The sequence below is a fragment of the Toxotes jaculatrix genome, chromosome 18, assembly GCF_017976425.1.
Source record: "Toxotes jaculatrix isolate fToxJac2 chromosome 18, fToxJac2.pri, whole genome shotgun sequence".
Taxonomy (NCBI): domain Eukaryota; kingdom Metazoa; phylum Chordata; class Actinopteri; family Toxotidae; genus Toxotes; species Toxotes jaculatrix.
The window spans coordinates 2653500-2668567 of NC_054411.1; the positions used below are offsets into that span (position 1 = coordinate 2653500).

The 15068-nt window shown below is 46.4% G+C and overlaps 1 protein-coding gene across 1 annotated transcript in view; it reads left to right on the forward strand.

The window, feature by feature from the left end:
* The first annotated feature begins 497 nt into the window (after window positions 1-497).
* The window catches only part of cacng2a (calcium channel, voltage-dependent, gamma subunit 2a), a 49393-nt gene continuing 34822 nt past the window's right edge, over window positions 498-15068 (forward strand). The window contains exon 1 of the mRNA XM_041062851.1: window positions 498-723. Coding sequence (XP_040918785.1) covers window positions 498-723 — 226 coding nt within the window. The remainder of the gene's footprint in view (window positions 724-15068) is intronic.

The window sequence follows — 15068 nt, forward strand, 5'->3', positions numbered from 1 at the left end:
AGGTCTGTGGAGATTAAACCACAGTTTGGTTTCTCTCTCTCTTCCATTTTCAGGCTCAGCTCTGCCACAGTAGGCTGTAGGACATAATTAATCCTTAATAGCTCAGTGTTATTATTCAGGTTTGTAGCTTTTTTTGCTGTAAGTGGCTGTGGTGTGGGCTGCAGCTGCGGGCCTGCTGAGGGGCTGCCATCCTCTGCATACCTGATTTTTCATCTTTTTTTGGGAGGGGATACAAAAGTAAGAACAAGCAGAGAGGAAGAGACATCACTGCCTCTTCCTCTCTTCCTTCCCCACCAAAACACCCTCCCTGCCATCCTCAGTTTTTCTCTTGTTTTGGTCCTCACCCAAACGCAACCATAAGGTTCCTACCGCATCCTCCGCCTCCTTCTTCCCTCTCCTTCCGCTCGAGTATATCCCGTTTTTTCGGTTTGGTGTGGTCCCGCAAATTTTCAAATATTTACTTCCTGTACATCAAGAGGAAAGGGGGTCCCCCTTTCATGGAATGCGGAAACATGGGTCTGTTCGACCGCGGAGTCCAGATGCTGCTGACCACGGTGGGAGCCTTCGCGGCCTTCAGCCTCATGACCATCGCGGTCGGCACGGACTACTGGCTGTACTCCCGCGGCGTCTGCAAGACCAAGTCCATGAGCGAGAACGAGACCAGCAAGAAGAACGAGGAGGTGATGACCCACTCGGGCCTGTGGAGGACGTGCTGCTTGGAAGGTAAGGTGAAAGTCGTTCTCTCTCTCTCTCTCTCTCTCTCTCTCTCTGCTGCTGCTGCTGCTCTGGTGCTCAACAAACTTTCCCTTTCATTGCTGAATTTCAAACCCTCCTGCACTTTACTTTTCCATGCACCTAGACGTTCGAGGATGCTCCTTAATGCCCCTGTTGCCCCACATGAAAGGCACAGCAGAGTGAGGCGGAAACTGGTGCTTAAAGGCCAGAACAGCCACCAGTACTGATAGAAACTGAGCAAATCTGACTGCATCTACACTCCTACATCTCCAGAAACACATGGTTTCTGTTGTGTTCTCTTGTGGGGGATCCACAGGGGCTGCAAGATGAATCTGAGGTGTCTAATAATTAATGTCTCTGTATATATCTATTACAGGGACAACTTTGCTGCTTTCTCTGCTTTTTGCTCTTGTTTTCCTACTGGTTAGTTTTAAGTCTTCACATCTCTGATGAAACAATCTGACAAAGAAAAAAAGCTGAGATGAAACATGAGATGAAACACGAGATAAAACATGCAACTTGTGGTGAGGCTGTAGCAAAAGGACGCTGCTCCATTAAAAGGGCTCACAGGGCCAAGAAAAGTTGGATGTAGATCCAGACTAATACAGTGTGACAAGGTTGCTGCTTACTCACCTTGCCTGATTTTAAGGGCTCACAAAGCCAACAAATGTTAGGTATGGGCCATGAAGTCTAAACTTTCCACTTGGGGTTCAGCTCCTGCAGGGAGGGCAGGGTGAAGCGGGTTTCTGTTTTGGGCCCCCAAATCTGAGGGGTCACAAGATTATTAAAGGAACAGCTGTAGTTAGGGCAGGGATCTTCATCATATATCAGCCTGATATACTGGCGAACCAATACTCTGGTCTAACCCTAATTAAGGGAAACTGCAGGGGATCTGTCCTTTTAAAGAGGAAGTGACACTGGGCCAGCAGGTTGGACGGGGTGTTTGTTTTCATAATGAAGACCCCAAAGTGAAGTCTCTGCAGCAGAGATGCAGCCATTTGTGTCTCACCTGCCTGACAACCTTGATGATGGCGGGGGCTGCCTGTCATGTAACCTCTGACCCGTCTGGGCTCGGTGCGCTCTGAGATGTCAAACAGCCTCACATCCTGAGCGCAGGCAGGTTTTCAAGACGACCTCCAGAGTCTGCCCCGTCAGACGGAGGCGGCGTGTTTCCTGTCATGCCCCGGCGGATTGCACCGGGTGCTGACTCGGAGTGAGGCACTGTAACCTTGTGAGGGCACAGAGCGTTACAAATCTGCTCATCTTCTTAGCTGAGAGATCCTGAAAGGCCAGAGTGTCTGACTTCATGCTTCTCTGGCTCCTGTGATAAGCAGCCAGACTCTGTGCACCTTCTGTTCAAAGCCTAATAACTGCCTTTGAAGTAACAAGGCCAATTTAAAGCAGCTATAATCAATATTTTTTATAATAACAATAAAGTAAATGAAAGTGGGAAAACAATATGAAAGAGATTGCCTGTAGTGATCAGCCTACAGAGAATTAGCTCTGGAATCTGCAGCTGCAGTCGGTTTTTCATAGCTTTAAAGTGAGTTTCAGATCATTGTTTATCTGTCTGGACAAAGACTTTACTGCTTTAGTTCACTCTCACCGCTCTCATAAAATCATTTTCAGAAAAAAAAAAAAAAAAAAAAAAAGCTCTAAAAAGCAACTGTCCACAACCTGATCAGCACCAAACAGCAGGCAGACACAGTTAGAGACCAGCTGCTGAACAAACACAGTGGAGCATTTAGCAGCTAAAGAGTCAGATACGTCCCTCAGGAGTTGGTAGAGACCAAAAACAGAGCTAGAAGAGAGGGAATACTGGACTTAGATTCATCAGGTGACACAAAACACAACTCCAAATTAAAGTCAATGCTGCTCTGTAACTGCTCAGTGTGTAAACAGGTAACTGTTTGCTAATAAATCCATCAAAAGGCGATGACATGGTCTGAGTGTTTCCTACACCGCGTCTTGCAATTTCTAACTACATCTGTGAAATAAATGTAGTGGAGTAAAAAATATTGTTTTTCCCTTTGAAATATAGAAGTATAAAGTAACTTAATACAGAAAAATTCCAGTTAAAGAACAAGTACTTCAAAACTGTACAGTACTTTCCACTGGCAGTGCCTTGGCAGAATGAGAGGCTAACTAATGTGCTTTGGATCAAAGCCCTACATAAACGCAGGTCATTTACCGATCTGTTAAATGAGAGAAAAGTGTTCTTTCCAAGCAGAGTGAGGTGTAGAAATAAAAAAAGGTTTAATTTAAGTATTAATACTGAAATTCAAATCTCCCATTGACACTGTTTCTCTTCTACCTCTGATCACGGCGTTCACACCTTGGCTGTTCCTGAGAAGCTGCTCAGGTGTCAACAGCAGAAAACTCCTTCCCTGGATAGGTAGCAAAGATAACACTGAACGCCGAAGCCTGCCCTGGTGTATAAACTGTCCCTTACAATGATTACATTAGTGCACATAGGATTAATCACAGCTGGAGTGAAATTGTGACAGTGCGTGGCCTTTACCCCTGCCAGGCCATTATTTAATTGGCAAACAAAACAGCAACAAAGTCAAGATGAGATCAAAACAGCACACTCTCGGAATAGTGTGTGTGTCTGTGCGTGTGTGTATGTCGCTTTTGTATCGGCACAGCGAGCCTCTGCCTTTGAATGCAGGATCAAAATGGCAGGAAATAAACCCAGATTTGTCATTTGTGATTCATGAATGATCCCCAGCCCAGAGGAGGCATGGGAGGGGAAAAAAGGGGGCCACTGCGATTTTACTTACCGGGGTCAGATTCATTTAAATTCTGATTCAAATGACTTCCTGCTCAGGAAATTGGGTCTTAAAAAGCAAGTACATTTAATTATAGGTAGTTTGCACATTTTGAACCAAAAATCGGGGGAAATTGAAAAACAGAAAAGTACAAAGCGGATGCAGCTGGGGAGAGGCAGCGATAAGCAGGCTGCTTGCTGCAAACTCAGCCTCGTCTCAGCACAGAGAGTCAGGGGGAGTGATATCAAGTTTAGCATTTCAGATGTTAATTAGGCTTCAGTTTGCAGCTTGGCTCAATTAATTCAAAGTGCCAAGATGAGTAGGATTCATCTTTCCCCCAGCTCTGTTTAAATGAAGCCTGATAAGTGACGAACAGGCAGCGACTGAGGCTGTAAACGGCTGGCGTGGTCGCTCCGTCCCTTCCGCAGCAGAGAACACAGGCTGTGTTCGGCAGCGGAGGCCCACACATCCTGCTCGCGGAGTGGACACAGGTGGGCGACGGTGTGTGTTTGTATAACCAGCTACCGGAGAGGAGAACCTGTGAAAAAGCAAAGCGGGGATACTCACAGCGGGAGCTTCAACGCCTCGACCTCGGCTCCGCTCGCTGCTCGTCAGAGAAACACAGTAATCTGGCACCTGGAAAAAGAAACAGCACAGTGATCAGAGCTGCAGCTATCGATTATTTCCATTCATCAATGAACTCCTGATTATGTTAGTAATGAAAATGTCTTGCTCGCTGTACGTGGATCTGATCAGAAATTTTACAGGGTGTGGGGGTCCATGTTCACACCACGTCTGAGATCATAGATCCAATGTGGTATGAACATGTGGTGCGTTCACATGCACATACTTGTGTTGTTAACAGACACATTCCAGCAGGTGCAGTGGTTATAAATATGTACTGAAGGTCAAATGGGGCAGTTTGGGATCCTCTGGGGAGGGATCGCTTATCCCGAGTTCTGACTCGTTCTTATAATTTTGCTCCTAGTATCAGTTTTGCTTGCCGGTTTAGGTGAAGATGGGATTTTGACTGAGACATAGTGAACAGTCTGAAATTCCAGACTGTTTCAGACTGCACCTTTGTTCCTCTGCTGCTGACACTGTGAAGTACTTTGAAAGTGCACAATTAAGTCTTGAAGTTTTGAAACAGTATTAAAAGTTCAGTGACCGTGGTGCCACAAACACAGAGGGAGATTCAGCGGCGCACACTAAACGTGTGTTGCTGATGAATTGGCCCCTGGAGGCCGCCGTCCTATCTGGGACGTCAGCCGCCGCGCGCCCCCTCCGCCCCCCCGCCACCCGTGCGCTCTCAGCCAGGTGCACCGCACTGCGTTTGCTGCTAATCTGAAGCATTCATCTTCATTACAGCGCCGCCCTCAGGCTCCACCGTGGTTATGGAATGAGAGACTCAGTCAGGGAGGAGGCGTAGGAGAGAAATGGTGGACGCTGTGATGAAGGAGGGCCACCACGGCGTCCGATGTTTGGTCTTTTATTACCTGTTCTACGAAGCAATGTGTCCGTTAAGGTTCATAATTCACTCTGCGCTTGATCTCTTCCTTTGCAAACCACAAAGACCTTTTCCTGCATGTCCACAATGCACGTGATATTTATTTTGCAAAAATGTAGGACTGTGATCTATGATTACTTTTAATTATTAATCTGCTGTTTACTTTTCCAATCAATTATTACGTCTATAAAATATCTGAAAATTGGGAAAAACGGCCATCACAGATTCCTAAGGCCGGAGAGACAGAGTCACTAGCATCTCATTCATCCACCTTACAGTAATTATAGTCTTTTCCTGTGTGAAGAGTGCGGTCCTTGCTTTTATTTATCTTTATATTTATATAATTTAAAGGATTAAAGAAAGCAAACTGGGTGATGAGGTTGTATGAGCCCCAAAATGACATGCTTAAGAGTTGCCTATATCAGGGCAAAGAAAATCCTCAAAGTGCTCCTCCATAAAGCAGAGGCAACACGGACGAATACAAGAAACATCAACAACAGATGAGGAAACGTTCGCCTGTTTCAAGTCAACAAAACACGCATTGGCTTCTTTCTCCTTTCACACTGTGGCGTCCTTCTCCTTTCACACTGTGGCGTCCACTTTGATTTTGTTGTTTTCGTGTTGGCAAGTTCTTTCTTTTAAGTCGTTCCGAACACAGAACACGGATGATTGGGAAACATGTACTTTCTTTTTTTAAACTAAAATGGCTACCACTTCAGCGCGGCCTCCCACAGCTCTTGTCAATCACCGCAGATCACAGTTCACGCATCCCGCCTCATGATTTTATGTATAAGCACGTGGGAGTATCAGCGTAGTGTACATTCATGCATCCGAAAACACACGTGGGAGTATGTTTGTGTGTGTGTGTGTGTGCGTGCGCACATGCGATTGCGTGCACTTAAACATGTCTGAATGGTGATGTTTGTGAGTGCGTGCTCTCTGCAGCAGAGAGGCAGGATGAGATAAAAGCAGATAGCAGAGCAGAGCAGAGCAGCAGAGAAGAGCAGGATTAGTCTCATAGTCCAATCAGATAAGGATTACCCAGCTGGAGTATGCCCACCCAGGCTAATGTCTAAAGTGGCATTACACTGTATTATGACACCGATCCACTGTACATCCAGCTGCATGGGCCAGATTACAGTGTGACACAGGCTGAGAGCAGCGTGGATGGAAGGTGTGTTCGGGGGCCACTTGTTGAAGCGGAAACTCAGCCTTCTCTCCTCCGTCAGCACGGTATCACCACCCTGGGCTTCCTCGCCCCTCATCTGATAACAGCCTGTGTAAAGTGACTGTGCACTGTCACTCTGCCCTGCAGCCGGCGATGGATGGGATTCATTTTGCCCTCGCCTGCCTTTCGCCGGAGCTCCGCTGAGACCGCAGACAGCCGCTGTTTTATTGGTCTCCACTTTGCCCTCTCTATTGCCCACAAAGGCCAAATTACAGGCCAGACATTACCGGATTAGGCTGAAGCCAGAGACAGTCTAAGAGCAGCGCAGGAAAGTGGCCCTAGGTTGCGTTACTGTTGAAGTTGCCATTTGTTATAACACACTCTGGTAGCAGGATATCAGTGTAGACTTTATTGATTGTGTTTGAGTGCAGCCTCAGGTCTGTTACATACGTTTGATACCAGTGATGCTGCAGTAAAGCGCATGAAACTGGGCAAACGTGTGTCGTGTTAACTCACACTACACGCTGTGATCAGCCTTTTGTGCACGGCCACAACCTGAGACTTTTACAGTCACACAGTTTGGATCAATCGATCAGCGGCCTGCGCCTGCATCCATATCATATGCCAGAAAAAATAAATAAATAAATAAATCAGGGTGCAGTTACTCTTTAAAGCCGCTGTGAAGTTGCATTATGGGGAATGTAGGTTTCAGTGTTTTTGAAACTAATACTAGGATCTAAAAGTCAAATTATTTTGACCTCTTGCTGCCACTGCTCTGATCTTAGTAATCTAAAATAAAACGTGTCTGCATGTTGCAGCACCAGCTCTTTACAAGGCCAGAAAAAGCTGGATTGTTGAGCGCAGTAATCATCAGTACTCGCCCTGGACATATTGATCATTTCACACGCGACCCTCTCATATCAAACTTGAGAGGACAATGTAGGTTTAAAGTCGGAGAGACACTATTATGATTCCCCCTTTGTGCATTAATAGCCGTGTCTCGGTAGCAGCACTCGGCCGTGCTGACGGAGTCTCTGAGACGAGATGGACAGTAGAGGGGTGTGATGGCACGGTAATTGGTTTAGCGTATGATTAATGGCTCAGATGCCTTTGATCGATGGGAGAGGGGCTGTAAACTTCGGTGGCACTCTCCCATAAATGCTGTCACACACTCTCCCGCTCACCCCCCCACCCCCCCAGTACAGTCCAGAGAGTGAGAGCTGTGGCTATAAATTAAAAAAATAAAAACAAAAGAACAAACACTGAAGACGGGACATGCGTCAAAGAGGAGCAGTGTTTCAGTTACTACATAATAATTATCCTCCTCTGACCCCCGACACATCCTCAGCACCACAGCCAGCGGGACAGCATGTGTCAGTGTGTGTGTGTGTGTGTGTGTGTGTGTGTGTGTGTGTGTGTGTGTGTGTGTGTGTGTGTGTGTGTGTGTGTGTGTGTGTGGCTCTAGCCTTGATTTTCGCGTGTTATTTTTAGCTGCTGTTGGTCCTGTTGGGTGGGGTCTATCTTTATCCTACATGACTGGAGAACAAATCAATAGAAAACATACCCTGGACTGTGTGAGCATATTGTGTGGCACCAACACTCACCACAGCATGATACTGTTAGCGCAGACTGACTGCACTGCCTCCTGACACCAGCTTTTTCACGTCGTCTTACTCCTGTAACTCGTCGCATTTCCATCTGAAAGCAGATTTTGGGACAGGAACTGCTGTTAAAACACATGTAGAGGCTCGAACTTAGGTTTTTAAAATATCAAACACTGAACTTCTGTTTGGCTTCAAAGCTGGCTCAGTCGCAGCCAGAGCGGGTTCGCACAGCTGCAAGTGACAAGTAAAAAACTACTGCCAGGCAGAAACTATGGTTGTTTGTAACGTGAAATGATGAAGACAGGCAGAGATTATAAAGATTATAAAGACAAAATGATTCGCTGATTAACGTAGAACGCAACAGACAGATTCAGTGCTGCTCTATTGGTTTTAATTTCTCATTTACACACCGGATAAAAGTTGACTGAGCCAGTGCAGTGCTCGGAGGTCAGAGGTCAAACGCAGTGAAATCGTGTGTTGGCATCCAGCTCAACCAAACTCCGCAGCCCTCATCTTGCATTTGCTCTCAGCTATTGTTTAGCAAACAAATGTTGTCCACTTGAAAATGTAAAGTTTCCATGTTAAAGCGGTTTGAACAACCACTCGATTTTCAGAGCGATTGCTCTCTGAATACATAGAATTGATCCTCTAACAATGAAAGTGTAATTACCAGCAGGCCAATCTGTGGTTCCATCGCAGCAGAGCTCCTCTCTGTTCCACTTCACCGGCCGTATCCTTAAGCTGTGGAAACATCCCGAAGAGACCCTGTAGTAAATGATAATTAACTGCAGATACAATCCATTCATTTTAAGGAGGTGCGATTTGCTCCTTTTTTTTTCTTCCTGCAATAGCACAGAGAAAGTACGGCAATCTGCCTTTTGATTAATTGGTGGTGTCCGTGGCGCAGTTCATTTGCAATCTATTACGCCGTATTTGCTTTGTGTCAGAACGCAGCCCAAACACACTGCATCATCTCCGAGCGGGGGGAAGGGACCCAGTCCGAGTTAGAGTCTTTTTGGTGAATGTACGCCCACCTGCTGGTAACGATTCTGATGCTAATAACGGTTAATAATAGTCATGACCGTGGAATGGATTCCTGATTTAATCCTGATCTGTTCTCTCAGAGTTCATCTCATTGAAAGGGTCAATTCACCCAAAAAACAAGTATTTTCTAACTTACCTGTTTTGTTTGGGACTACACACAGAGGCCACCGATGCAGCCCAGTAACACAGTGTGATTTGGGTGAACTGACCCTTTAACTTTCATTTTTAGTGCCCACTAACTAACCACTAAGATCATTATAGCTGTTATGAGTTCTTACAATGTCATCGTGACTTGTTATGAGTTAGCGTTGATTTTTACTGCCAGGATATTAAATTTCATGCGCACCTCAGAAAGAACAGCTTATGTGATGCTGTAGTTAGTGGAGATCTAATAAACAAACAGAGCTGAGGGGAGGCGACAGAGATGTTCCCACCTCTCGGCGCCTAGTGGGAGAGCTGCTGACAGCTCTGCCATCACGGAAGCCAAAATCCTCTCCAGACCCAGAGTCTGAGGCCTAGGCCGAGGTGGGGGCGGAGGGCTGGAGGCTTCCTGTAGCTGGACCGTGGGTCAGCGCCCAGGGCCGGGTGGAGGACAGAGGAGGATGGCTGGAGGTATAACGCCAGCAGGGCAGAGTCTGAGTATGACAGATGGAGGAGTGAGCACAGGGCAAACAGAGAGGGCAAAGAGGAAGGGAACGGATAACATGATGTTTCCACAGCGATGTTACACAGTCAGGCTGAGAGGATGAAGGTGATCCGGTCCAGATGGCTCAGGAATCCATAGGTGCATCTCTGTATTTGAAATGCATTTACAAAGCTTTATGGTGTATTTAGATATCAGATGTCTTTGGTATTTGACAGCCAATGTGATTGATTTGTTTTCTGTGGAACAACACAAAGAAACCAGACAGCCCTGTAATTTCAGACGGACAGCTGATCCAATGGGATTGATTTTTCTGCTTTTTTTTCAGTGTAGGAGTCAGTGCTGCAGGACAGAGGCAGTAACAGGTTGTGTTTTATTCCTCCTCGCCTGTGGCCTCCATCTTTAGCTTCTTTGTTTAAAAATGGCCACGGCATCAGTGAAGGCCAAGGCCAAGTAAGAGCCGTCAGACATTAATTCACTGACTAATTGTTGGAGCTATAAATAATGCAAATTTTTAGAATCTGGTGAATTTGTAGTTTTATTAGTTTTATCCAGCTGTCCCGCGTGGCGCGTCTCTTTTGGACCACGTTGCTGATGGCGAGGCCCCGGAGGCACCACACTGGCCTCCGCGGCTGCCTCTGTGTGTCTCTGAGGACGTCCGGGCCGCCTGTCAGTGTGACGCTGCTCAGATGGCCGTGTTTACTGCACTCCAGAGTGAGTATTTACTGCAGTCGACAGGGCTGGCAGACCCCACTGTCACAGCAAATGGTGCTGTTGGGAAAACAAACAGTTGTAATGAGACTGTATCTGTCAAATGAGGCTGCTGAAAACCGCTTCAACCCGAGACACGAGAGTTAAAAGGAGGAAGGAGAGGTGCACGAGAGAAGTGCACGAGGTTAATCTGAGAGCTGAGGTTTACTTTGGTGCATGCTGGGAAGGCGTTCAAACAACAACCCTTAAAACATCATTTTGATTTTAGCAAATGTTGAATGTGACCCAGCTTTAATTGATTCCGACGCCTGTTTGTTCTATCACTCACATGTCTCACCGGAGCGGGTTGATGGAGTGAGCTGGGTGCTTAACCTGAAGGATGATGATTTAATAGGCTTCCAACAGGAAATGATGTAAACCTGGTGTCTGGGAAAGGCTGACACTCGATTATTCACGTCTGTGGCGGCGCGTACTGTGACTCCAACACTTAGACAAAGCACAGGCCGAACTGCTGACGATGCTGCTGATTTTTGCCGGGATAAAGAGACAATGCCGCGCTAATCGGCAGATCAGAGCGAATCAGGGAATTTGTCAAAATGAAGTCGACGCTGTTATCGTCGCTACATCCTGATGTAGGCGAGGATAAGGTGTTGCTAAGTCCACTGAGGAGGATGATGTAATTTCCAGTCGAGCATGCTGCTTCTCTCCTCCCCCTCTCTCCATCCCTGTGTGTGCGTGTCTGTGTCTGTGTCTGTGCGCGCGCGCGTGTGTGTGTGTGTGTCTATGTGTGTGTGTGCGTTTGCAGGCATGTATGTGAGCGCTCACCTTCATGTCTCTGTGTTTCTGAGAGCAGTAAGGAACAGGATGAATTTTTAATGAGGAGCAGCGTGGCTTCCCTTTGCTCTCTCAGATCGCTTTCCAGGACAGGGAGTCTCTCATGATCATAGCAGCATGCACACAGGCAGCTCTGGGTGAGAAAACGTCACACACACAGACACACACACACACACACACACACACAGACACACACGCACAACAAACACATTTTCACCTGGAAATGAATGCAGATGTCACACAGATGTGAGCTGCACCTGCATTTTTTTTCTTTTTTCTCACAGTGTGGATGTGAGTGAGTGTGACACTGGTGCTGCTGTGACATTTTCCCAAGCCTTACAGTTGTGTGTCCGTAATCAGCCTTGTATTGTGTGTGTGTGTGTGTGTGTTTAATGTGTCATGCCGTTACATCACCACGGTGAGGGCCTACGCTGTGCCGGTCTTTAGGATGACTGCATGAACAAGTTGTGAAAATGAATCTTTTATTTACCCACAGTGTTCTTCATACCTCTCGCTCCGGGGCAGCTCGGCCACAAAGTCAGAGCACAGCGCTGTGGTACTGAAGGCAGCGAGCGCGTCTGGAAATAAACTGAATATAGCAGCCTACAGAGGTTCCCTTCCCAACACGTCTGCATCGATCACTGAGCAAAATCTAATCCTTTCTGGCAATTTGAGTCAAATTCAGGCAATAAAGTGGTGAGAGTCAGCAGCACAGTTTCATTAAATTTTGTGAAATGAGCTCAGGCTGTGAAATGAAGCTTACATGTTGGGGGCATGTGGACATGAGGGATGAATAAGACGAGATGAAAAGCAGAAATTCAACCCCGGGCTGGGCGTCATTTGAAATCTTCCAAAATTGGTGCTAAATTGACACGTTTTAGTTTCTTATTCTGCAGCTTGATCTTGATTTTCAGTGTAAATACAGACAATGGAAGTGAGGCCTTCGTGATCCTGTACAGACTCCAGAGTAGTTTCAATCTCCTCTTGGGCAAGAAGGTGAATAAGTGTATTTCCACAAATGACAATTTAAGGTAGGAAAAACATAATAATGTAAACTGGAATGTAAACTATCAATAAATGACAGAGGCGTAACTGTCCCACCATATCAGGAGGGTCAGAGAGAAGTCAGCTAAGTGCTCACCCACACAGAGGAGGGCTAATTAGGCAAATCAATGAAAACCTCTGTGTGGGTGGACCATGGCCTTTTAATGATAGCTTTGTATGTTACAGCCATTTATACAATAGAGAAATATTGGTAAATAATAAGTATTTTGCTTTATTTAGTCTGTACAGGACGAGCAGCTTTATTAAGCCCAGTAACAAACATGGACTGAAGCACGACTCAGTGTCCACGTGCTTGGATAATAGACGGAGAGAACACTATATTTAATTTCGAGCCCAATTTCACAAAATTTACGAGAGTCGGCTTTGACACACAAAGACTCGCAGCATGACTCACAGCTCCTCTCTGGACCCGTCGGTGTGTTTCATGGCTTTTCCAGTTGTCATCATACGGTGCAGGTCTGAAAAAAAAAACCCACAGGTGTCAGAAAAATCCTATTTTATGGATCTTTTCTACAGATTTTCATCACAAATTGTCCACAGTGGAAGAATAATCGGTCACTATCTTGTACTTAGACTGTCGGGTGTAATGTAAAGAGTGTCACTGATAGTGATAACTGGGCGTTGTGGCTTTGTTTATCAGCACTCGTCATATCGTCGTATTAACTTCATTAACTGTCAGCGCTGCTGTAAATGTGCCCTTGAAAGGTCACCTGGCAAAACAGACATTTACTGATTGCTGTGAATGTTTCATTTCTCTCATTAACTACATGTAGTCAGACGAAGCACTGTGTGTGTGTGTGTGTGTGTGTGTGTGTGTGTGTGTGTGTGTGTGTGTGTGTGTGTGATTCTCAAACAGCAAATGTAGGTCACACTCTTCTCCAAACGTCATGTGTTAAAGATGTGTTTGTAGTACGCAGAGAGACAGGCCCGCCACCGCAAACGCTAAACACACAGGCTTAATTAAAATGATTATCCAAAAGAATTAAGTGCCGATCACATGGACTGTCATCTCCTCAAACCCCCCCCCCCCCCCTTTTTTTTTTTTCAGAGGACATCATATAAAATTTCCCTAACCGCTGCAAAGGGATTTAACCGAAGAGAGGAACACAGGGAGGAGGAATCAAAAGAGGCAGTGAAGAATTGGTGGAGAAAAAACACTGTGTGCAAGACGACATTTGTCTTATATCAGACAGTGAGAGGAGGGGGGTGGGGTGGGGGTGAGGAGGGGGGTGGGGGGTGAGCACACGCACACACACAGTCACATACCCAGCAGCATTTACATAGATGTAATGAAACAGGGAAATGGATGAATGCATGCCTCCATCCATCTAGCCATCTTGCCTGCCCACCCTTGCTGCCTTCCCTTAAACTCCCCCCCGTCTTTTTTTCCCTCCCTTCCTCCTCCCAGCATGCCACGCTGCTCGCCGCTGCAGCAGGGCAAGAGATGACATGTGGACACTCAGTGAATTGCCAATCGCCACCGAGAGAGGGGGAGGGATGGGGGGGGGGGGGGGCTGAGGGGAGGCGGTTTGACGCATCCAGACTGCAACCATTGGCTTTTTTTTCCTACATTAAAGATTAGAAAAAAAGAACTGCAGAGAAGCACTACACTGAATACTGGATGTACCCCCCCCCCGCCCCCCCCACACACACACACACCTCCCTTTCTCCTTCCTCTTCTCTCCAAGTACCTCCTCCCTCACCCTTTTGCTTCTCTGACCCTCTCTCACGCTACCTCACCCTCTCCCTCCCTCACATACTTTCAGCTCAGGAAGAGAAATCAATAGTCACAAATTAATCATTCTGCCTGGGGCAGTCCAAGGGAGGAGGTGAGGAACGGGGGAGGGGGGGGGTGGGGGGGCAAAGAGCGTGGCTTTTATACAACTACAGAAAGGTATTAGGAGCGATTTCTCCAGACGTTAAGAGTTCTGAGATTTTAGGACCACACACACACACACACACACACACACAGACACAGACACACACACACACACACACACACGCTTGAAACTCAAGCATCCAAAGCTGTGAAAAGCTGGGGTTTCAGGTGTTAAAGGGACAACAGGGAAACCCAGCGTCAGGAGAGCCACGGGCGTGAAAGTTTTATTTTTGCAAACATCATTTCGGCTGTGATTTAATCTCTGCGGTTGCCAAGGCGATAAACTGTAGTGTTGATGATTTGACGTTAGGCTCATTATGTGGACATTTACAGTCCAGGTCTGGCTGCTGCTGGATGCTTATTTTGGGCAGGTGTGAAATCTGTCAGTCAAACTCCGCTTTAACTGATGTTACTCCAACAATAATAAAACCATGTGACTATAGTAGAAAGGGGTCACTCACAGTGATTGTCCTTCTGAAACCCTCTGTCCACTACCTGCAGACACAGTTAGGAGTCTAGCTGGTGGACATATCATAGCATCGAGCAGCTAAAGCGCCAAAGACAGAGTCAAAGAGGGCGAATATCGGATTTAAATTCGTCAAGTGGCCGGAAACACGACTCCAAATGATTGATAATGGGGCTCTGTGACTATTGGATGTGTAAATAAGCAACTGTTTGCCAACAGGTTCCACCCACCATGAAGTGTCAATGTTTTACGCAAATGACCAGCATAAATATGTATGTGGCCTATGCGTATTACTAAATATTATTATTTTGTCTGTAGATCCATACATTTCTAAAGATCAAATATGGCGACTTGGATAAAGTTGATGGCGTTGGGTTTATTTCAGTTAAGCAATCTGTCTTTCGCACCCACTTTCACACCAAACGTCCTGCTAAATCTAAACAATACCTTCTTTTGTTTTCATCTTTAAGAGCGAGGCGACATACGAAGTCTGTCGCCGCCACCTCTACGGTCGTGCTGCTCAAACATCTTGAGATGAAACAAATCGGGCCTGGTGCGCTGGACATGTCCAGCGTCCTCTGTAAAACACAGATGAAAGACATGTGAGATCGTTTTGAGACTGAGGAGGTCAGCCGCTCTTT